The sequence below is a fragment of the Rhea pennata genome, chromosome 6, assembly GCF_028389875.1.
Source record: "Rhea pennata isolate bPtePen1 chromosome 6, bPtePen1.pri, whole genome shotgun sequence".
NCBI classification, from domain to species: domain Eukaryota; kingdom Metazoa; phylum Chordata; class Aves; order Rheiformes; family Rheidae; genus Rhea; species Rhea pennata.
The window spans coordinates 27,659,454-27,684,762 of NC_084668.1; the positions used below are offsets into that span (position 1 = coordinate 27,659,454).

The window sequence follows — 25,309 nt, forward strand, 5'->3', positions numbered from 1 at the left end:
AGAGTTACCTCCCCACACACCTTTTCTGTATTTTGTCTCTTTGGTAAACTAAGAGGTTGATTCTGATTAGCTTTTGGTTACCATCCCCAGGAAGCCGGGAGAGAAGTGATTTTATATTTTGATGTTTTCTATTTAATTATTTGTAACATTTCTTCCACGAAGAAACCCGCCGTTAGCGCGCCGGCGGCGGGGAGGTCGTTAGCGCCCCCTCAGCGGCGCCGCGCGCCCCCGAGCGCCGCGCAGCCAATGGGAGGCGGCGCGCGCTCGGCCAATCGCCGGGCGCCGGCGCTGAGGCAGGCGAGGCGCGCGCCGGCGCCGCGCGGCGCTGCCGTTGTGGCCGTTGGGGCCGGGTGGGCGAGGCGGTCCCGCTGCCGGTGGCGGCGCCAGCGCCAGCGCCGCGGCTGCTGGTGGTGCCATGCACTCGCTCGGAGAGGAGATCCGAAGCTTCTCCAGGGCGAACCTGCGGAAGCAGTGCACCAGGGTGACGACGCTGACGGGCAAGAGGATCATCGAGACGTGGCGCGGTGCCTGCTTGCAAGTGGTGGAGGAGACGGGGCCCGGCGATGGCGGCGGCTGCGGCTACGTGCCCGACCTCAGCTCCGACCTGCAGGTCGGCGTCGTTCGGCCCTGGCTGCTGCTGGGTGAGTGGGGCGCGGGGCCCCTGGCGAGGCCCGCACGGCGAGCTGCGGCTGGGCGGTTACAGTTAACAGGAAATATTTACTCCACTCGTTTAATCAACGGGCTCCAGGGAAGAGGGTCTCGAAACTTTCAGAAGTGATGGTTACTGGCTGCTGGGGACTTCCTGGCAGTGTGATGCTGCTTGATGCGAGGTGGTAATTCACGTGGTAACAAGCTTATTCTCTTTCCAGGGTCGCAGGATGCTGCTCATGATCTGGAGACAATGAAGAAGTATAAGGTAGTGCTATGTAGCGATAAAAACATTCCTCGCGTAGTGTTTGTTATTGTATTTTTTTAAGTTGGAAAAGTCTTAAAAGTATATATTCTCAGGTAACTTTAAGGACGATAATACTACTACATTTATGCTTACAAAAAAGCCTGCTACTAATAAAACTTGCAGCAGCATCAGTCACAGATGGGTGGGTGTATGTGACTTTCACAAGAAGTTGAAATATTTTGCTGCAAGACTTATGATTGTTTAGCACAATTTGTAGAATAGATTTGGGTATTGCTGTACATGTTCTTAAGTTTCAGATGCTACGCAGAATCAAATCAACTTGCTTTTATGGGAATTGTTAAAAGGAGAAAAACAAAGCAATAAGTCTAAGTCTGTCCTGAACATCCATCTTTTTACTCTTCTCTGTTAGGGTAATGAGGTGATATGGCCTTCAGACTATTGTGCTTCCACAGGACAGAGCGTGCACTGACCTGGCATCCAGTGCCATCTAAATGTCACTTCGACGTAAATTAAAATAATCCATGACTTCGCCATACCTTGAACAGAGCAAAGATGGCAGGAAGCCAGATTTGCTCTTTTCTGCTAAGTGCAAGTATAGTTTACTCTGAAATTCTTTTGCTCCAATAAGCTTTACTGGTAAGTCAGTACAAGGAACATTACTATGATGGGTTAGAGCAGGCTTTAAAATTTGGGGGATTATGGGGTGATCTGTAATATCATTCCCTTTGGTTTCTCTTTTATTTCCCATCTGTACGCTGACAACTCTCTTTTCTGTTTAAAATTCTTAATTCAGTCTGCATGTTTGAGTGGGTACAGATCGTTTAATTTCCTCTCATTTGTGATGAGAGTCGGAAATGCACAAAAACTCCTCAATCACATGATTTGTAGCAGGAGGTTTAAAGCTCACTGACCAGGTTGTCTGACTGGATTGGTGCCAGGGAGTATCCTCAGGCAGCAGATCTCAGTGTCACACTAAACTTTAGGGCATTAACGTTCATCCTCAGATGCTATTGTGCTCGTGGTCACTTTAAATTTCTTGGCACTCCTCTGCAATACTTTAGCTCTGTAAAATTCAGTGTATCTAATCATTTTCTCACTGTATCTGACAAATTAACATTTATTCTTCTTTTTCTGTTGGATAGTGTGTCTTTGTACTCTAAAATGGAAGTTGTGTTCCATCCAGAATTGTTTAAACTGTAATGATGAATTAAATGATTCCTACTTGTAAACTGAAATGGATTTGAGCACCTACCTGGTGATCAGACATTAAATGAAAGGTATGACTTAAAGTAGCTTCAGTAGGTGTGAAGTTACCTACCTGAAATACCTTCATTGCCTTAATGATAATTGCCAGTTTGTTTTAATAAAAAAGAAGAAAAGTGAAATATGGCACAATATGTTTTAACAATCAGTAGAACATTACTTGGAAGAAAATACACTGTAAACAGGATATGTATATAAAACTGAACAGTGCAGTTGTCTGAGTTACAATCTAGGTATGTCTAATGAATAATCCACCTTTGTTACTGCTCATTTGCTTGCAGTCTTCAGATTTTTTTTTTTTTTTTTTGACTTAGGTTACTCATGTTCTAAATGTGGCATACGGAGTTCAAAATGCCTTTCTCAATGACTTTATATACAAGAGCATTTCTATTCTGGATCTCCCAGAAACTGATATCACCTCCTACTTCCCAGAATGTTTTGAGTTTATTGAGAAAGCCAAGATCCAGGTACAGTATATGAATAATTAATGCTACTAGTTACCCTGTTTAGATTATTTATTACCCTATTTAAAATCTAAAACAAAAAAGCAAGCATAGTACCAAATGAGTACCTTTGTCGTTGCTTTTTTTCATTTTAAGTAGAGAATTCACACGATTTCTAAGCATTCCTAGAAACGTGACCCTGCTATTAATCCCCATTCCCTATCAGTATTACTTTTTTTTTTTTTTTTTTTTTTTTTTTTTTTAGAATGACTGACTTGCATGATTTAGAGAAGTTTCTTTAGCAAAGCTGGAGCAGTGTGTACCTTTAGATTAAAAAAAAAAAAAATCACACCTAAGTCTTAACTTACCATATCTGACAGAAGGAAAAAGAGAAACTTTTTTTGCTTTTTAGGCATCCATTAGAGAGGTTATTTTAAAATAGAAGAAAACACAACAAGAAGATGAATAAGGCCTACATAGTTCCGTGCAGTCTGTCAGTTGCTATCCACCATCCTTGTGCCTTTCCTTGACCATCCACTGAAGGTGCAACACATTCAACTATGAAACCACATACAGTTACGTACAAAGATTTTCAGAGAAGTCTTTGTAGTCTTGGATGCACCCAGTGATTTTAACTGCTAATAAAATCCTGAAAAAATGTGACATAGGAAATGGGGTGAAGGGACTGCTTTTGAGGTTGCTTGGCAGCCCTGTATATGACCAAGATCGTCTCTTGACTCCCATTTGTAAAATTCAGACTTACTGCATTTTTGTAACAACATTTGCTTTGGTATTAACACTATGACTTGACACACAAACCTTAATGGATGTCATTCCACCATATCTACCATATTCATTATTTACATAGTTTAGGATAAAAGAAGATATTGTTGTCCCGGCTTTCTCCGTGTCACACAGTGTTCTTTCCCTCTCTCATATATCATTTACAAGCTATGTGATACACATTGTCACTAAAAAGGTCATTACCTTTTAAGGTTTCTAGTTACGGTTTCCACTTCATTTCTAAATGAGACTTGCCATTCATAGCTGCAGCTGTGTTGCTGCTCTGCCTCTGGTCTTTATGTTCCTGGTACTATTTCATAAGCAAAGAAGTTTTCAGGAAAACTTCTACTGCAATATTAATAGCTGCAATGGAAGAGCTGGACAAAATTTCAGATAATTGATAGAATAGATGTTCTCAAGGAACAATTCATGTGATAGTGTGTGGAAAGTGGGATGGCTGGATGGTTCTGAATCCTCCTATTTGCTTTGTTAAGATAGAGTTAAAAAAAGCTTATGATAAGTTGTATAATGAAGTGGTTTTTGTATGTAAGTAGTTAAAAAGAGTTTCATTTCCTAAGGTAGAGAAGGGAGAGAGGATCACTGATGAGAGTACATCACTGAAGGAGAATAAGAGCACTTGTATTAGAGAACACAAGTAAAGCCTGCGCTGTTCTTTAAGTTACTGATGATTGGTACTTGTAATAGAATGGAGTTTTCTAAAACTAAAACTGTGCGAGTCTGTAGACTCCATGGTACAAATTCTGATACTGATCACAGCTCACCTCATCTTCCAGACTTCAAATAGACAGATTTACTATGTGTAAGGTGACCCATGTCAAATCATCTCTCTATGAATGAGAGAGATTTTTTTTGTTCATTTGTTTAATATCTCATCACAAAGCTTCTGAGATCTTGTCTTTCCAGGTTCTGCAAAGAACTTTTTGTTCATTCATGAGCATCTCTCCATATTGCTTCTGTCATACTTAAAGCAAAAGCCCTGGCAAAGTAAAGTGAATCCCAAAGAAACTGTTAGCCCCTGTTTTTTTAGCTAAAGCTTTATGCTTCTTTTTCACTGTGTAATCACTATATAACTACCATTTCCTTTTGGTGGAAGGACATTATGCTTTTTCCCCATATAAAAATTCTGAGAAAACTTGGTGTTGAATCTTGCGGGTTCTTGTAAGTTGATAGACTATTCCTAGGTAGGAGACGGTTGGGCTGTAAGGATCAGAATAAGGAGTCTTTAATAAGCAGAGATTAATTTAATATCTGAAATCTATTTCTTGCTCTTATCCTGTGTTCACATCTAATGCAAAATTAATAGGAATTATGTGCCAAATTCATCTTGTATAAAAAAGCGAGAGGGTTTAGCAAGGAAGGCTAAATGTGCTCTGTGATAACTGGTTTAATGTTGTTGCCCTTGTTCATTCATGTTCAGTAGTTTTCACTTCTATTCATTTGATATTTTTGGCAGTGTACAACAGAGCAGTCATAAAAGAAAACTTGAGAGAAACATGAAAATAAAGTATGAACTGTACAAAGAAAAAAAAGAATCACTTTCAATGTTGATTTTTAACTTTTAGTGCCACTGTTAGATATTTATCTCAGTTACAGTAGGTTATATCTTAAAAAAAAAAAAAAAAACAAAACAAAACTTTCCCATTAAGTCAGTAAAAATTACTCCAGATCCACAGTGGATAAGCTTGAGCAATTGCTTCATCAGCAGTGACATAAATGTAATTTTTTAATATCGTATTATTCTTACTAAGGACTAAGCAGTCCTAATCCACTAAGCAGTGGATTTATAATTTGCCAGTGGCACTTCTGCAATGAACTGAAATATGTAAGTCTGCTTTCTACTCTGTTGCAGTGTGTGATCAGGAAGTAGGCCCCTATGAATGTGAAAAAGTAAACTAAGATGTAATATGCATCAGACAATGCAAAGGGGATGTGATTTGCATTGCAAGAAAGGGTGAAATTGTGATTCATTGTGCTGGGATTCAGAAGCTTAGATTCAGTTCCTTGCTCTGCTGTAATCTTGTGGTGCTAACTTGAGCAAGTTGTTGTTCTAGTCTTAGCTTAGCATTTCTTCAGCAAGGATAATATTTCATTTCATACTTCTTTGTCTTACTGTTTAAACTGTCAGCTCTTTGGAAAAGGAATCATTTTCTGCTGTATGTATATTAATATACCAGATGATTGGAACTCCAAGGTCTGTAACATAAATCATAAAGGTCCTGCAAAGGAATCCTGTCAATTACAAGATCTTTTTTCCTCTGGGTAAATAGTACATTGAGTAATTTGTGCATGTTAAGGGCAGGCAAAGCTCACTGTATCTAGAATATATTTGCTTAGCCTAAAATATCTGAGCACATTTTGTGTTGTTTTTCAGTATCTTTATTCAGAGTATGGAGATGCTGGCAGACTGTGTGTACTGAGTCTTTGCCAGGCTATAGTCTGACATAAAAACATGACAGCCTCACAAAGCTTGGGCATTGCAAATGTGACCTAACCTACACTAGATCTTAATGACTGCTAACTCATGCCCATTACATTTTAACAGAACTTGCAATATCTTTTTAAAGTGTCATGGAATTCCTTCAAAAGTAATTCAGGAAATATTTAAGAAGGGTAGAAGTATTAATTTTGCATGTAATTCAAGAAGAGTCTGAATTTAACCACCAGGAGAAACATCTGTGAATTAAAAAAAGTTAGTAGTACAAGATTTTGTGCCTTAGTCCCTGCCTAAGGGACTTTGGTTGTACCAACCGATACAGTTGTATCGGCAGTGTTATGGAGAGGTAGAGAATTGTTGCAAGTCATACTGTTAACTTTGCTGATTTTTCTGTTCCTATGCATGATCCTGCTTACCCAGAAGCTTCACTGAAGAACTCCAGAGTACACAAGAAACATGACTGAAACTGTGGGATGTACTAATATCTGCCTCTGTGCAACAGCTTGCTGCATCAGTGTATTTTTAATCTGGTTACAAGATCTAATCAAATTCTTCTCCCTATTGCAAATAAAATCTATTTTTAAGTTGTCACCCAATACCTTACTATTCCAGATGTCTTTGATTTGGATTTTATGTGAGGGAGATGCAGCAAGGTCTTGAGGAAAGGGACAAAGGAATGGGGTCCAGTAATTAGTTGTAAGATATTAGTATAGTTAGGTCTAAGTATTTTGTAATTATAAAGCGGCTTTATTTAGAAAAAAATTTAAGTTGGAGTTACTTACATGTGTATATGTTTTTGTTATGGAATCAGTAAGGCGTTTTTAATACATGTTAATAGATTTCATGTTAAGTTTCCAGTACTAGTTAGTATCTACTTGAGTATCTGAACTACGTGTTCCATTTGTTTCTTGCAGGATGGTGTGGTACTGGTTCACTGTAATGCAGGAGTCTCTCGTGCAGCAGCAGTGGTCATCGGTTTTCTAATGAATTCAGAAGGACTCAGTTTTGCTAGAGCCTTTTCTTTGGTGAAAAATGCAAGGCCTGCTGTTTGTCCAAATCCTGGCTTCATGGAGCAGCTTCACAAGTACCAAGAACACAATAAAAAGGCAAATGGAAGCATAAATGATCAAGACTGATCGAAAAGGAGAAGAGAAACAATCTGTTTTGACTATACAGTAACAGATGCTGGATGTACTTTAATCTGTCATTGTGCAGTTCTTTCACATATGCATTCTAAATTCATTCTCTACACATTTTTATTCTGTGTTCCTTCCCCTCTCTTTTTTCAGCATCTAGTTTAAAGGCCAAGTGGCATTCTACTGACTTCAGAGATGATTTGGCCCAAGAACAAGCTCTTCCTAGAGCAATGATAGAAAGATAAAGTTCTCTTTTCCTTGCAATATAAGAAAAAAACAGAATGATGGGCTTTATTGAAACATCAGATGATGCAGGCAATAGAGAAAGGACTTAAAATGGTAATTAAGATAATAAAGTTGCTCTGTTTACTTTAATACTAAACTGAATCTTTATTCATTCCAGTTGATTGTAAAACCTAGATAATAAAATGTTCCTGTGATGAAGTACCTTGCTATTAGGTCTTTAATTGATATTGCAAAGAAAGAAGATTTTATTGAATTTCATGGGCTAGCCAGCTGATAAATACTTTTAGAAATTAAACCAGATGGTCTTTTGATAGAAGTAAAAAATGTGTATGATACTTTAATGCTTTATTTTTGTTTACTGTTTTCCATCAAATAACAGTTTGAAGTGCTGGAACCAGCCCATCAGTTTTCATTTTGGTAGATTGTTTCAGGGGAGATACAAAAAAATGTTTAAAGCAACCTATCTTAGACTTATTGCTACTGCCTTTTTTTGCATCCAGTCTTCCACTGCTGTCCTCTCACTCCATTCAACATCACCTAGAAAGAACAGATATGAACAGATAAGTAACTGCCTTTTTGTCTTGTTATCTTCCTGCCAGATCTCAGGCTGGAATAACCATCTTAAAATGACGCATTAAAAAAATACATACATATATAAAAGATTTTGTTAATATGTGTTTTCTGCAGCCTTTGTGCCAGCTCTAAACTGTTTGAAATATATTAATGTAAAATAAAAAGAATATCGTGTTTGGATAAATTTGGTGTTAAAGATACTCGAAAGGTTTGGGTGCAAGTACTGTTACGCTATTCTCTCCTTCTCATACCACTCGCTTGCACTGCACTGTGTTACGGGGTTTGAACTACGCCTGTCTAGTTCTCAGTTGTTTATGCTTGCTCTTAGTGGGGGGTTTTAGGTCACCCCCATACTGTCGTTCTCGGGCCATCGCGTCCCCGTTGCCACGGGGGAACTGGTCACTCTGTTTCCGTTTTAGACGTAGATGGCGAGCGCGCCGTGAGCCGCGGACGCGACTGACCATCCTTTCCCTGGTGAGTAACCTTCTCCGCCTCGTCTCCCGTTCTTAGGGGCTTACGAGTTCCTGCCCCCAGGCACGCTGCGGAGCCGAGCGCTCCCGGGACGACGCCCTCCCGCGGCGTGACGCAGCGGCGCTCCCACCAATCGGGGCGGGACCCGCCGGGAGCGCTTTGTGATGTCCCGCCCCGGGGCGGGGCCCGGGCGGTGAGGTGACGCCAGGGGGCGCTCGGCGTCGCCACCGCGGCCCCTCCCCGGTCCTCCCCGCCAGGGGCCGACAGGCGCCACGGCCAGGCCGCGCCTCCCGGAAGTGGCGGCGGCGGGCGCTTCCGCCCCGTTTGAACGCGCCTGGCAGAGCCGCGGGCCGTCTTTTCCCGCCGCCATGGCCGCCTTCGCTGTGGAGCCGCCCCTCGCAGGTGAGGTGCGCCGCGGGCCGCCGCCCGGGGCCGCGCTCCGAGCTCCCCGGTGGCGGGGCCGCAGGAGCCCGCTCTGCGCTGGGCCGAGGGCGGGACGCGCCGGGATCCCTGTGCGAAGGAGAGGGACGAAACGCCTCGAAAGAGCAACCGCCGTCCGGGGCAGGCGCCGCGCGCAGCCGGCGCGGTGCGTCTGGCGAAGGAAGTCCCGGTGCGGCAGGTTTTTCTTTCCCTGCCTTTTAGGTAGCGCAGTTGCTGGAAATGCAAGGTTATGATAAGCTGTATTTCCTTGAAAAATAAGTTATTAGCAGCGGTAATCACTCACTGTGAACTGGTTTACAGTTCACCGAACTGCTACTTAGGCATCGAGAAAGGCTGGATTGTTTGGCTGCTTTGATGTTTTCAAACTTTTCTTTTTTGTTTGCTTTTTAATGTAGGAGCTGAGCCAATGACTCTTGGCTCCCCGACATCTCCCAAGTCGGGTGCTAGTGCCCAGTTTCTTCCTGGGTTTTTGATGGGTGATCTGCCTGCGCCGGTGACTCCACAGCCACGTGCTTTGAGTGGCCCTACTGTTGGCGTAATGGAAATGAGGTCTCCTCTACTCGCAGGTCAGAACTCGTTAAAGATTGAAAGGTTATCCTAAAAATAAGAATTAGGATTTTCTTTATTACCCTGTCTGACTGTGGCAGATTTGAATCCATGTAGCTTTAGAATTTGCTTGATAGTGAATTTGAATGTGTTAAGTCTACTTTGAAGGGTTTAGCCACACTAAACTGAAGTTTAATAAATATTTTAAATCAGCAGTTTTGGTACCAGGAAAGGTTACTTGAAGATAGGTAGTATGAACTTTTTCTAATATAAATTCAATTTATACAAGTCTTTACAAATCAGTTGCATATACAGCCATCTATGTTTTCTCTTTGCTCAAAGCAGTTAGTTATCTGCTGGCAAACTAAATGCAGCTCATGGAGGGTGTTGATTTCTTTGCAGTGAATTCTAAAAAGTCACTTACAGTTTGTTAGATTCTTAAAATTGAATGGAAAAAAAATACTCCTTAATCAGTATCTAGCACTTGATACAGTGTTTGTTGGTGTTAATGTCTGCTGTAATGGTGGGCTGGAGTAGTGACCTTTCTCACCTGTTTGGGGTGGGTACTTTTTTCTTCCCAACTGCTTTTCCTCCTCTTCCCCTTAAATACAACCCTGTTGAGAAACTGGTTTCAAAATCTAAAATAATCATGTGAATTTCACCACATATTGTTCAAGAAGGGATTATTACAGCAACAGAGTATCAGTTTCACAAACAGGGCAACCAGTAAAATACTGACAGAGATTTCCTAAAACAAGTGGTTAAATACATTATATAAACTTAAGGTGAGAACCTTGAAGGGAGAGTGCTTTACATAGTATCTTAAAGCAGTTCCTGGATGTGTTAAACTGGTGAGAGAGGAGTCTTGAAGCTCAGGGTTGAAAAATGCCTCTGAAAAGCTTAACTTCCTAATATTTTGTAAGTGAAAATTGTAAGGTCAAACTACTTGCTAGTGTAAACCCTCACAAAGTAATTCAGAGGTATATCAAGGTCTTCTAATCAATTTAATTTGCTGTAATAGTGAAAGTCCTAATGTTTAAGAAATGATAAGGCAGATAACTTCATCTTTGCTATATGCACGCCAGTTCCTACTCTCAGGAGTCTACACTTTATTTAATATAAAGTTTTATGGGAAGGAATGGAAGAAACGGTGGGAGTGTGACAGCGTATGCAATGTTGTACACATTTTGACATGGTTCTTTAGTACAGTATGTCCCTTAATTCTTAGAAACCTTGCTTTTGTGTGTCTGATGCAGGGCAGCTAGTCTCTGAAACGATTCAAATGCTAATCTGCCTTAAAGCAGGAAGGATGTAGCTAGTTATGCTTAGAACTTTTAGAAAGAACAAGTGCATTTAAATAATGAATGTATCAGATAGAATGAAATGTGCTATGACAGCCAATGATTTACAAATTTTAGATGATGTCTGTGTAAGGAGACAGTTTCTGATAACTACGTGATATTCCTGCATAGACCTTTCCAACCTGAGCAATTTAGTAGGTCGGATGGCTTTGCAAATCCCCAGTGAAAGAATAAATGGTCTTTCATGGCTGAATTTGCTGTTGAACTTTTCAAGAACATAACAATGGATTAAAATTACATACTTTCTTAGGCTTTTCATCTGTTCCCTTTAAGTGCAGGTGGCTCTCCCCCACAACCAGTAGTCCCTACGCATAAAGATAAAGGTGGTGCTCCACCAGTTAGAAGCATATATGATGAATTATCTAGTCCTGGACTTGGACCAACACCTCTAACCTCAAGACCAGTAAGTAGTTTAGGTACTGACGTATTCTCAGTAGAAAATGTGATTACTGCTTCAGTGAATTCTTTAGCTCAGTTGTATAAACAGTTGTAGCAAAATGACTCAGTTTTTGGTTCCCATTGTTGCTTGCTGTAGTTGTTTTGTGTGCCTGTTCCTCTGTGGTGGTTGTTCTGCAGTAGTGGAGCTTTCTTCTGTAGTTGCTGTTTATCAATAGACAGTGGAGAATGAAAAATGCAGATCTTGCCACTGTTATGCTTTTTTACATGACAAATACAGACTTTTTGCAGCTCTTCACCTTCTTGGAAGTTTGTTTGGTTACTGGTAGCCAGAAATGTCCAAATATATGCGATCTTTTCTTTTAGTGTGTTTACAGAAGTAGAAGACATTCTATGCTGAGTAAAATACCTTATTAAATAGGAGACGGGGGGTACAGATCATCTTGAAAGAGCAACAGTAAGATTTCTAGAAGGTTATGTGAATAAATACCTTTGCTGTTCACTTCATCTGAGCAGTCAAATGCTAGCAAGCTCTTTTTTGGTGAAAATGATCCTTTTGATGCAAGAGGACATTCACTGAATGGAGCAGACCTTTTACTGAATGTTGCCTTCTGAAAGGATTATTCTAAAGGTTCAAGTCCTGTATGAAGAAGAGGCTCTACTACTGTTTTAAAGGAGTAATGTTTCCAAAAAAAGTTACTAGCAGCTATCAGATAAAATGCTAGGTATAGAAGTGCTCCAATTTGCTTGATTTTTAGACATAAGAGTTGCCATGGTTCAGGACAGGAAATGAATTTCAAATTATTTTTTTAGACATTGAGGCTCTTCTGTATTAAAGAGAAAATAATGAATAACAGCTAAAACTTGAAGTTACACTAAAGAATTGAGAGATTATACTAAGTCTAGTGATAGAAAGTACAAGTGGGTGTATACTTACATGATTTCTAAATCTATTAGTAAAAATCAGATGCTAGTAACTTATGATATTGACATTCTTTCCATCAGGATGCACATTAATAACGTCTGAAATACTATAATGCAGCAATAGTAAGATGCTTACTTTGAACAAATTAACCTTTAAGGTTTCTGAGCATTGATACCAAAAGCTATTTGGCTTCGTAGAGGATATGCGATTGATGTTAGATAATGGATTTGTTAGTCCAAAGTTTCCAATTCCTATGACTTAAATAGGCTTTCTTCTTGTATGACAGGAGCTGTTGCTTGTCAGATGATAAAATACTATAGACAATTCTTAAATCTTGTTCCTTGTGATGCTTCCCTTGGGTGTAATTCTGTGCTCTATGTTCCTGTACTACCTCTGCTTCTAACAGTTCAGTTTCTTAGTAAGAAACCTAACTATTTTCTGTGGCTTAGTAATCACTTGTAAATTTTAGCATGTAATAATTGAGGCCTACTGGATGTCCAGGCTATCTGCTAGGTTACTAAGATGTTAGAATGTAAAAATGGTGTTGAATAGATGGGGGAGATTGGGGGGGGGTTTGGAAAGCCTTGTATTAAATATACATGTGAATGGGTCTGATCTTAAACGTTAGAATGAGTAGCTTAAGGCAAACTGTTAATATTTTTGCCTGACATTAAGTTGCCTGAAAATGATGATTTCTGACATGAAAAGTGTACTTCTAAGAATGAATTGTTACTTTCTGTATTTTAACACAGCCCAGCTTTTCTGTTACGCAGAGCCCATTGGTTGGAACTATGCCATCCACTCCTGGAACAGGTAGACCTCCTGTCAAAATATATAGGCTACTTTCTTATTGTCTTCTTTAGCACACAATTAAGAGTCAGCACTGTCCAAACTAGATCAACTCCTTGCTGACTTGCAAAGCAGTCGCATCTTTCTTGCTAGCTCTTCAAAAGGTATGGGGCTGTGAACAGGAAATACCTTTATACCGTGACTCTAATTGAATCAACCATCTCTACTTCTTTGTGGAGAACCTGTTACTGGATTGAGCATGGAGGTGGTTTTACTTCAGTAAAGCTGCTGAAATTGATGGGTGACCTTCCACCTTCATAAGGCCTTCCGCTTCCTTCTGTGTGGCATGGCATCTTGCTCGGCTTAATTCTGGGTCGTCTTGTTCCTATTTGGCCTCTGTATTAAGCTGCTGCTACTTTTTAACTGTTAAAAAGAAAGTTGGGTAGTTAGTTACAAAACTCAAGGGAGCATGCTTGCAGATGTGAAGTTTGAGTTGACTTACTGTTTGTTGGCAAATAAATCTTCACCAAACTTTTCCATATACAAATGAAACACGCGGTGTTGAATTTATCCTTTTAGTCTATGTTTTTAAGCTTATGTCTTGCAAAAGTAACTTGTTAAACAATGCCATTTCAATTTAACAGCCTCAAGTGTATTCAGTCCTGCAAGTATTGGACAGCCCAGAAAGACTACTCTGTCTCCTGCTCAGCTAGATCCTTTTTATACTCAAGGTGATTCCCTAACTTCAGAAGATCAGCTAGATGACACATGGGTAACTGTGTTTGGGTAAGTTGATTTCTGAAGTATTAGAAATAGTGGACAAAGTCTTGGCAACTCTTGGCAACATATAGAAAGAAGCACCTGAAGTCACTGCTTCTAAAACAGTATTAACACATTGGCTTGTTTTGCATTTCTGGAAACCCTTTATAAGGATGTATTTTAGCACCAAACAACTTACAGTTCTCATGATTTTTTTGAGTGTGTTTTTTTCTGTTTTTCAGATTTCCTCAAGCATCAGCTTCATACATTCTTCTCCAGTTTGCTCAGTATGGAAACATATTAAAGCATGTGGTATGTCTTAGTTTGAGACTTCTCTGAAAGTGTTCTTGCGCATTCTTTAACAGGCTAAATTTTGCAACTTTCTTTTAATCTCTTACAGATGTCCAACACAGGAAACTGGATGCACATTCGATATCAGTCTAAGCTTCAAGCCCGGAAAGCCTTAAGCAAAGACGGAAGAATTTTTGGTGAATCTATCATGATTGGTGTCAAGCCTTGTATAGACAAAGTAAGTTAGCAACTGCTTTTACTTAAATACAAGGCACTTGGCTGACCTTAAGCATAGATAGCCAACAGATTACTGGCTTTTGCTATTTTGCAATGGCATAGTTCAACATCCGAATAAATTGTATTGAGGAAAATTCTGGACATTATTGTGTAGATTAAACATAGCTATGGAGAGGTACTTAAGCACCTTGCTCTGTACTAAAAGGCATTTTAAGCGTAGTCTTCACTTTGATATGTGGATGTATCTTTTTTTTATCAAAAAATTTTAGATAAATCCATAAAGATTGGAATACTGTTTTACAGCTTTTCAGTTTTTGATTGTGCTATGTTAACTTCTTTTCCTCCTCCCTTCCCCCCCCCCCCCCAAGAGTGTGATGGAAAACTTTGAAAGAAGCTCTACAACTTCAGTGTCTTCAGTCTTTACTCCACCTACAAAATCCTTAGGCACACCAGTACAACCTGCAAATACTACCAGAATTTCTACAATGAGACCCCTTGCAACAGCATATAAAGCTTCTGCTAGTGACTACCAGGTATTTTAAGGGGAAATGGCAAAAACCCCCTTGTTTGAGGCTAGACACATTTAAAAAGATCACAGAATTGTTAAGATTGGAAGGGACCTCTGGAGATCATCTAGTCCAACCTCCCTGCTCAGCTAGGTCACCTACAGCATGTTAGACAGGGTTGCATCCAGGTGGGCCTTGAATATCTCCAGAGAAGGAGACTCCGCAACCTCTCTGGGCAACCTCTTCCAGTGCTCTGTCACTCTCACAGGGAAGAAATTCCCCCTCATGTTCAGGCCAAACTTCCTGTGCTTCAGTTTCTGCCCATTGCCTCTTGTCCTGTCACACGGGACAACTGAAGAGAGTTTGTCCCCGTCCCCTTGACACCCTCCCTTCAGGTACTTGTACACATTGATCAGATCCCCCCCCTCAGTTTTCTCTCCGCCCAGGCTGAAGAGGCCCAGCTCTCGCAGCCGTTCCTCACAGGGCAGGTGCTCCAGCCCTCTGATCATCTTGGTAGCCCTCTGCTGGACTCTCTCCAGTAGCTCCATGTCTCTCTTGTCCTGGGGAGCCCAGAACTGGATGCAGTACAAATACACTGCAAACCTATCCTCAAACTTTAGCGTGGCAGTTTTTAGGTAACTTTTTAATGAAAGTAAATGCAGTAAATTGAAGGCCTACAAGCAAGTACAATCTATAGCTGTGCAAACTTACTATTGAACAAACAAAGCTAACATTGTTGCACATTTAAAAAGTTAGAATTGCCAAGAGTGCCAGATTCTATCAGTCCCAAACTGTTATAGAGAAAAATAGCTAGCCATATTTAGATGTAATTTTACAAATAAATTCTTTGGCAGAGTTTTCATTTTGACTGTGCTTCCATTACTTTAGAAACAATAGAGCCTTTCAGCAAGCTTTAATGATCCTGTGGCCAGGCTTTTGCTGCTGGGCCAGCTTTGCTGCTGTTTTACACTTGGCTTCTGGAACAGAGTCTATCCACAACATCAAAACAAAGCATATCTCTCACCTTTACTGTGTTCTACTATATGCAAGGTTTGGGCTGTGAAGGTGCAGATGACATAAGGACATACTGTCCATTGTACTAAAATACCCTTTTTGCTAGATTTTGTATCATCATCCCAGCATCGTTGAATCTATTAATGTACAGTTTTAGAATAATCAATGTGACCTTAGCTTTTATCTTCTGTCATTTCTTATAGCAAGTGGTAAAGAGGTAGTTTCAAGTACAAACTTAGTTTGCACAACTGCTAAAGTCATTAAAAAAAAAAAGTTACCACTTTTCCAAAAATAAAGGGTTTGTTTTGGAACTTACAGACATACTTTGGTAAAAGATAGTAGTGAAAAGTAGTAGTAGTAGTAAAAAGAGAAATGATTAGTGTAAAGAAAGTTAACTATATGTTGATTGATTCTCTTTATTTTCTCTTCCTTTTTTTCCTGCCTTCTAGGTGGTTTCTGACAGACAGACTCCTAGGAAAGATGAAAGTATTGTATCTAAAGCAATGGAATATGTGTTTGGCTGGTAATAAATAAGAGGAAATAACGCACGAGGCATGGTTAGCATTTGAAATCTGCTGCCAGCATCCTTGGTTAGTTGTATAACCACTGATGGCAGTACTTTAACTTCCATCTCACCTGTTATGCCTTCTAAGAATTCAGCAAACATGTAGCTTGCACTTTAAATGATGGCAATGTGCACATGGTTTTAAAAATATAATCAGTGTGAATTTAAGTGCTTTTTTGCTGTTTGTGCTTTGATTGCATGACTAAAGAAGAAACATCAGCACTGACTTTTTTCCCCCTGTAATTACTTTTTGTGAATTACTTCTCAGTAAGTTGGAAATGTTTAAAATGACAGCTTTATCTACTGGTGCCTTTACTTCTTTAATTTTATTGATTTTTTTTCCCTCCCTTTGCTCCCTCCCCTCAATGAAAGATGATGGGCTTTTTGTAGGAAGAACACTATGTACAGCTGCTTTCCGGGGATAAGGACTGTTTTTAGTATATGTGATCTTAATCTTTTGTTTGGATTCATTGCTATTTTATAATTATCTCTGGCATCCTGTTCTGAATGTCATAGCAATCTTTTAACTTTATCCTATGTTTTATTAATAAAGCTAAATAAAATTCAGTCTTTTTAGGTTGTTTTTTAAAGTATGGGTTCTATTAAGAAATAGTATTTGTTACTCTTACTAGAGTTGATTGTGAGGCTACTTAATCTTTATTACAGTGTTGTCAGCAGAGCAGTTACTACTGTCTTTTACTGAAGTAATAGCAACCAGAGTTAACACCAGTTAGGGTTTAAATGCATATCTTCATGGGTATTTGTGCACTTCATAGCAGTTAACACACTGTAGCCTTCTAAGTTACAAAAATTCAGCTGAAGTAGCAGAATTAAAAATACAGTGCGTCTTGACCAGAACTGCTTTCATTTCAAGACTGTTTTAAGAAGTTGTTTCAGAGGTGTTGGCTGTGTGCTGAATTTTTTTGAAACTGAACCCCCCTCCCCACCCTGTGAAGCTTTTTCTTGAAGGAGAACCTCTTGAGTAATTGTGTGCATCATGTGAGCTCATGGTCTTAGACTGAGGTAGCTTGTAAGTAGCTCTTACCTGAAAAAAAGTATTTTTTTCTCCAATATTTGAGAATCTACATTTAACTAATACTTTTGTAATTTTTTGTGTGTAGCTGTTTTAGGGTGGATCAGCATTAGAGTTATTTTGGATTAGGAGTGTGCTTCTAAAGTGAATTTTCAGTTGTATCTACTGTCTGTGCTTTGGTTCAGACTGCAATGTGGTCTCAAAGTTCATCAGCTGAACTCCTTTCTGATTAAATTAGATTGGCAGATTAGACTAGAAGCATGCCTAATGAACTCCAGATGCTAATGGACACTCAGTTTACAGGACTAAGCTAAAGATGGTCCTGAGTAAAATCCCAGAAGTACCTAGTGAGGAAGTCAGGTGCTGAGCATTTGTTGTGGCTAGGCTGCACTACTTACTACTGTAAGATGACCTGGTTTGCTGTGACTATGCTCCTTGTATTTGGAGGGGCAGGGAAGAGAAAAGCACCCTGGAGTGCCATGACCATTTTTATTGGGAGTGTGGTGGTAATCTTTTGCAATTTACTTCTGAATAGAGATTCTTAGGAAAACTGTGATGCAATTGCTCTTTATTTTTTCTGCACCCTGCAGGAGTTTGGAGCATGAGAATCTGAACCAGAGCCTGGTGATAACAGGTTTTTAAATAAGATTGAGTCCTGGCAGTCTGTGTGAGACGGAGGAAAGTTGACTGAAAAGGAGGAACTGTGGTCTAATTAGAGAATCAGTTTCTTTATAGATGCACTTGGGCAACTAGGGCAAGTTGCACAGTCACACAAGAGGGGAGCACGTGTTCCAAAGTACATTTCCAAGTTTTATTTCCTTGATTACTTGCTCCTGACACATGCATTCGCATTAAATGCGTAAAAGTATGTATGTTTGCACATGGAGAACTCCAGACAGCCACAGCCATAAAAGATGTTTCCAAGACCTCAAACTTTGGAAGTCAGTGCCGAAATCTTTGGATCTAGCAGACTACACTCTTCTCCCTTGAATCATTTACCAATAGCGGTAGGGCATATCAAACTCATTACCTAGATGCAAGTTGAGTTAAATGCCTGTTTACATAAAATATGAGTAAACTTGTTATGACCTGCTGTTGTTGGCACCATCTTTGTGCACTTCAGTCATATGGTTTTTAAGTATGAAAGCACCCTGCTCATGTTGTCCTGCATTGTATTAGAGCAAACTAGACCGCGGTATCAGCAGGACTTGTGGGCTCAGATATAGCACTATGCTGTACTGTTTCCAGTTTTGCTAACTTGTCCTCTACTACCTCAGGGCCCTTTGTACTTTATTGTATGATGTAGAAGTAACTGATGCACAGGCAGATTCATAGGTTTTTAGGAAGCTGTTTACTTTATTTGCTGGCTGAGGCTGTATTAAGGATTGCCTTTTGGAATGAATGCTGGTTGTTACTTTCGTCTTTGTTGTTGATCAAAGATAATGGAGCTGCTCAAACCTAATTGATACCCAAATATGTTTGCTCAGAATACACCTGACTTTTTTCCGTACTAAAAAATACTTAACATGCAGATGACCACAAGGAAAATAAGTAGTTCATCTACATTTTCTTCTGCTACTTGCTTTGCAAAATACAACTCTGGTGCACTTGAAAGTTTTGTGTAGGATTTACTTACTTGATTTCAAGTGGTCGAGAATGAGATTGAACTTGGATCAGGTAATGCTGATGCTGAATATGTAAGGAGCTAGAGCCTAAGACATTAGTTTGGCTCAACTACTGTGCCAGTAAGTACCAGACTTTATTTTTATTTTTTTTCCAGCTTCCTGTACTGTAAAAGCATCTGGGGATAGTATGCATTTGTTCACTTTATTATGAAGGTAGTAATTAAGAGTTTAGAACAGATTAATCTGTACTTCTGTACAAAAGTGTTAGGTAATGCTGTTCATATGCTTCTGCTGGTAAAGATTCCCCTTAAAGTGTTAATTTAGTGTCATGCACTAGGAAAACCCTCATCTCACTGGTAATTTAGGCTTAGTGATTACGCAAATGTTAGTTTTGCACTGCACAAACCACTGTGCAACTTTATTTCAGTTTGTTCCTGATGTGTCCTTGTTAACTAAATCGGAGTAGAGGGGCCGTGGGCAAATGGCCATGGGAAGACTCAGAAGTACATGCGCAAAGAACGTCTGAAACTCTTGGATGTCTGCAAGTAAACTCAAGGCCGGTTACCGTTGGTGGGTAGCACTGCATTTTAAAATTAAGTTCTCTCTTTGTTAACCCTTATAGCTGCTCTGCAGTAAGGAAGAATGCTATGCTAGCTGTTGTTCAAGATGTGATTTACATAAAACCAGAATAAGGACTTCAGCTGGTACTGAGTAACATGCTCAGTCCTGGTTTCAATTGTATAAGACTTCTTAAAAGACTGAAAACTGCATTTTTCATAGGATCATGGCCTTTAAAATAGAACTTATTTGAATGTTTTCTGTTGTCTGTCTTAAACACAAACAAGTTACTCAGGGATTTAATTCACTTCTCTGAATAGCAAAATCTGTGTGGTTTTAAATTCTAGAAGGATATGTTGTAATGAAATTATAAAAACTACACAATTTTAACAAGCTTTTTAGAGGCTTTTTCTAAAGACAGGTAGATAGTGTTCATCTTTTACCTCTTCTTTCCTGCCATTCCACCTCAATTTAGCTTTCTAATAACATTGAGTAATGTGTATCTAAGTAATGTTTATAAAATGAGGGTCAAATGTTAAGAGTACAGCTTATTTGCTTCTTTTTTTTTAACTCTATTTCAAATCGCAGGCATCTATCTCCACCTTGTGGCAGTTCTTTGGAACTCTTAAGTTATTGGGCTTGTAACTGTTCAATGGATACTATATGGGATACAGTATATTAATACTTGTCTCAACAGCACATAAATAGCACTATGAGAACAATTGTGCTCAAATGTTGTTTTTAGTTGAAATGCTTTTGTAGTAAAAGAAGAAAGAACAAAGAATTTACAAAATATAGTAACAGCATATTTTAGAAACAATTCAAACTTCTATATACTGCTTGAATGAAGTAGTTCTTAAACTTTAAAAAATATTATCAATATTTACTCATGTCCATGTCATTTTCAGATGGATAAACTGAACAAACTGTATTTTGACAGAAAATGCTGTAAAATCCATTTTGTGTAAACACATTAGACTTTTTTCCCCGAGTGCATGCATGAAAAGACAAGTCTTGCATGGGTTTTCTTCTGCTTGACCGTAGATATTTAGAGCAGAGATGAATCCACAGAATGTTATATTGCTTAAATATATTTTAAAAATTGTAAGCTATCTTACTATTCAGTTGACAAAATTAAAACAAACTGGCTTACAAACAACTAAGATCAAGGAGTTGATTTACTAAATTTCAGACTGCAGGTGAGAAGGCACTGAAATAAACATTCTACCTCAAGCAAAAGCATCAGTCCTCAGACAACTTTGTGACTTCTTGGTAATGCTGCATTTTCCTTTTTTACTTACATGGACACGGGTAAAAGGTTGTCTTTTGATGTGATGCGTCTCTCATGGCGAGTATCAAAGTGCAAATAGTACTGACCGTCAAACTTCTGTTAATGTTTACAAATGAGAATTCAACATTCCAGGAGGAAAAAGAGGTATAAGTTAAATAATGATGTAGCAAAAGCTGGCAATGCCAGCTTGACGGAAAGTCTTAAGTTAGTGAAAGGACCTTTACAAATGAAAGCATAAATAATAACTTTGGAAAATATTTTTGATTTTCTGTAATTGAGTTGAAGGACTCCTTAGCAATCTTGTGTAATGCATGTACATTGTGTTTCTATCAATAATGTCTTTCACTTTTCTGCAAGCAAAACTCATACTAAAATGAAGAATGTTAGTCTGAGAAAAGGTGTAATTTGTATGTCCTCTATAATGTCGTCAAGTATCTTGACTGTTTCAAGCTCTTCAGTTTTATAAGTGAACTTATAGCTTAAATTAGGAGTTTATTGCTGATGTAAGCAGATGCTGGTCTCTGTGGAGGAAGCACTATTTTTTGTTCAAAAAAACAGTCTTTTTGTGCATGAAGGTGAAGAATATTTTATTAGAAATGACATGAAATTTGAGAATTGCTTGGAAGAGTTTTTATTTGCTCAGCTGTTAATCGCATTTATGTTTCAGATTGTATTTGGTTTCCTCAGATTTCAATATAGTTTACTGTAGAAATCTTCTGAATATCTTGTTCATTGTAGGGATGAATTTAATTTTCAGCAGGAAAAATAGAGAACTTTGCAATGACATTGTATTTTTTTTCTCTCAGTGTGCGTCAGCTGCCTAATTAGCATCTTGTTTAGCTGCCATTGGAGCTATTGTGTGTTCTGTGAGAATCTGTCTGTTGCTGCAGAATTATGTTCCAAAAAACAGTTTCTTCCTATTTTGGAAGATCTTTCCAGCCCCCTACTGTTTAAAAAAGTAACCTTGAAAACATGAGACAAGGGTAACCTGACAGATGGATGCCTGTGGAGAGCCTAAAAACAATAGTTCTGAAATGTGGATTATCCAGTCCATCTCAACGGATGACTTTTCAAACCTAAAGATAGGCAAAATATCTTCTTCTAAATTGTTGATACGATAAAGCACTCTAGGTGGAATATTTTAGTGGCAGCCCAGACTGACTCTTTTAAGTGCTAGCATGCTAACTGGTTTTTGCCGCTTTGCCAAAACTCCCACTTTTTCCTGGCAACTAAGTGTATGGTTGGCTTGGAAGAGATACTGTTGCAATACTGGATGTTGTGAGTTAAAGCACTGTAAAATGAATTTATAGAACTGTTTAAATTTCTAGTATATTAATAACATACATTATTAGTTTGACTAGTGTCAGTTTTCTGTCTCCTGCTCAAGAATACACAGCAATCAAGATGCAACAGAACTGAGATTTTTCTTCCATGAAACCTTAGGTATGGTTATAGTTTGTTAATACTGACTTTTTTCCCCTGCATGATCAACTGTTATTATTCTCAGAAGAACTGATGAAAAAACCTAATGAAAACTTCCTCTTAAAAAAAAACTTGCTGCAAATGACAAATATTTTTGGCACAACATACTTTCTGCACGGCAAATATCAACTTACTAGGGTTTCTCACTGAGCACCCTCAGTTCTATATTTAAAGTATGCAGGTTTGATGTTTAACACATGGGATTAATTTCCTGGATGCACCAGGGGACAAGATCTTGCCTCTGACCTCAGTAGAATTGAGCTAAGGCCTGCGATATTTTTCAGGTGCGGAATATAATACCATGTAGTATCACATTTCAATAGATGAAATGCAGTTAAAATTACCCATCATAGGGTACTGTAATAGGCTATCGATTTTAGTTGCCATGCTTTCTATTTCTTTGTAATTGAATTGTGCTTGTGAACATATGAAACTGTTCATTTGCAGAGCGAAGGTGGTAAAGTAAAACTGCACAGAGATTGACTTTACCTAGAGGCTAGAGAGTAATTTAATTACCTTACTGTTTCCAAATGACTGCAGTTTTAATAATGGAGTTTGCATGTATGTTGAATAGCATAATTCTTGTTCTTGCTGGTAAACTGAAAAAACAGATTAGTTGCTATTCCTATACATCTACTTAGACTGCCAGTGTTTGAGCTTCTAACAAATGGAGCTCTTCAGAATGAGAAGTATCAAACAGCTTTTACTCCAAGAACCACAGGAATGGGATGGGGTGAGTGTACATCTTGGCTTAAAGCACCTTTCTAAAAACTAATGTTAGGACATATGCAATCACATTCTTAATTATGCAAATATTTTAAATATGCTTTTAATTATTTTGTTCTGGGAGACAACTAGCCTAGCCTAACAGATACATAGTAAGTAACTGTAGTACTAGAGTTTTAGCAGAGTAGGAAATGGTAATGGCTTGTCTTTTCAGCTGATTTGACCGTTTAACCCTAACTGAGCATCTTACTGGTTAGGTCTTGAAATATTTTTCCAGCTCTATATACAGTAGCCACTCGAAAATGTCTTGAAAGATAGGTGACTAGTATATGCTATGAGTAATTGCCTCACAGTGCAGTGGTGACAGCTGGCATTCTGTGCCTCAAAAAAATAAAACAAGTTTATTTGCAGCATGAGTTAAAGTTGTAATGGTGTATCGAAATGTGATGCAGAAGTAGGTACATAGCTTCATTTCTAAAACACTTTTGCTATATCATACCCTAAATAGAAGGGTATTTAGTGAAACTTGATGTGTTCATCACGTATGTATGTGTACTAGATATTCAGAGCATCATCAACTCAACATAATGTGACAAACAGGTCTCTGATTATGTCTTCAGAAAGCAGTAACAAGATCTGTGGGTGAAAAATAGCCTGAAATGTCATCAGGAAGTGTTTCTACACAAATACTTATTCTGCACAAATATTTAGTGTCAAACTACTGTAAAATTCAACAAGCATTGATACCTTATATTTCAATCTATATTTTGCCATTTCAGATGCATTTGAAAAATTTAAAGTGTGGACTTGAGTTCGACTTCGGCATACAACTGTAACAATGGTGCACTTACCACTGAACCTCAATACTTTGCATGATAAAATGGGGTTACATAAATTTGTCATTTGCTCTCAGGCCTATCACAGCAATAAACAAATAAACTTCATAGTTCAGCAGCGCTTTTCCACTATTTTTTTCCTCTGCTTTTTTTTCTTGTGCCATTAAAGTAGCATGATAAAAATTGGCACCTCTCTACTTTGTCAAGTGGGCAGTACATGAAATGTGATTGAAATAGCAATGCTCAAAATGCTCGTAGTGAAGTAACTGCACAGTGTTTTCTCCAGCAAACATGGCTTTGAGTGGTACTCTATGTGCCAGTTCTTTACTTGCTGGATGAAGAGTTTCTTTTTGGCAACTAGAAGTCGTTTTGTGGATATCATTCTCTGACCATCTGGAAGAGCTGACACTTGAGTCCCTGTAGGATGGACTGGGAACAACAATGCATAGGTTGGAGGAAGTATTTGGGCTGGAAAACATTTCTGCATAGAGGTTTAATTCCACAGTCTCTGGTTAAGATTGTTTCATTTTTCTGTCTTCTCTCTCAAAAATTCTGGTTTGTGAATTGGTAGAGGCCTGTTTCACTGGAAGATATGTCAGCTTTGGTGCAGAACTGAAAGAAATGAGGTAATGGTGGTTGTTCAGACATAGAAACATTGCTTCTTTCTTAAAGAGAAAAGAAATCTGCAAGGAAGCTTTGTAGGTTTCTGTGCGAGTGCTGTACAGATGTTTTAGCTCACTGAAGTTTGAGCTATCAGTGTAAATAACAGGTAGCCGTTACTTTGTGTTAGCATTAGGACAAATATTCTTACTAAAAGTGAATGACGCTCCCTGTTGTGGTTTTTCTTCTAAGTAGTAAAGAAAGGAAAGCCATACGGTGGTAAATTTGTGCAATGATTTACAGAACTAATTTAAAAGATATGCTTTTAGAAGGTACACAAGGTAGAAAAAATGGAGATGTGTGATAGCAGGAGGGACTTCTTGAACATAAGAGATTAAAAAGCTGAGGAACACTACTGCAAGTGTTAGTCAATAGGAGTAGAAATCTGTTCTTGAAAAATGAAATCTTGTTTATTGCAAATGTATATAGACTTTGATTTTTGGGTAGGACTGATGCTTGCTCAGATAACTTATTGCTACGGCAATTAAAATTCTAATTACAGTATCTATTTTAATCTTCTAAGCCCTTAAAAGCCAGAAAATAATTGTAATCCTATTTTTTTTTACACTTTTTTTCATGAGAATGTTTTTTCTCAGACTTCTTTCCTAAAGTAAATGGAAATCTTTAAAATGAACTTTCCAGTTGTGTAATGGCAGGACATAAATAACTAGTGAGCTCAGCAGCATGTGTTAAATTGAGGATATATGATGATGTTTTAATAACATCATACCAAAATGTAATATTGACATCCAAGAAAGTTCAGTAGAAGCGATGTAAGCCATTATATGACTTGCAAGCTAACGGCAAAAGGACTCACTTTTTCAGCACTACATTTCAAGTTTGTTCTGATGTTCGTATGAAATGTTTTTTGCAGCTGTAGTCTAGCAGTAGAGCTAATGCTGTAGACTTTGTGTTCTGGAATACAAATAACTATTTTAAAAGCAAAAGAAATGAACATTGTTCAGTCCTGCAAACCCAGGCT

At 38.6% G+C, this 25,309-nt stretch overlaps 2 protein-coding genes across 2 annotated transcripts; both read left to right on the forward strand.

The window, feature by feature from the left end:
* The first annotated feature begins 334 nt into the window (after positions 1-334).
* On the forward strand, positions 335-7,440 carry DUSP19 (dual specificity phosphatase 19). Its single transcript, XM_062578790.1, has 4 exons — positions 335-641; positions 870-916; positions 2,494-2,646; positions 6,775-7,440. The coding sequence occupies exons 1-4, from the start codon at positions 416-418 to the stop codon at positions 6,994-6,996; spliced, it is 648 nt and encodes a 215-aa protein (XP_062434774.1). The 5' UTR covers positions 335-415; the 3' UTR covers positions 6,997-7,440.
* Positions 7,441-8,567: 1,127 nt separating this feature from the next.
* On the forward strand, positions 8,568-16,683 carry NUP35 (nucleoporin 35). Its single transcript, XM_062578636.1, has 9 exons — positions 8,568-8,688; positions 9,123-9,293; positions 10,913-11,037; positions 12,708-12,768; positions 13,389-13,530; positions 13,746-13,815; positions 13,904-14,032; positions 14,400-14,564; positions 16,001-16,683. Exons 1-9 carry the CDS (start codon positions 8,655-8,657, stop codon positions 16,076-16,078), a joined length of 975 nt encoding a protein of 324 aa, XP_062434620.1. The 5' UTR covers positions 8,568-8,654; the 3' UTR covers positions 16,079-16,683.
* Positions 16,684-25,309: the final 8,626 nt, after the last annotated feature.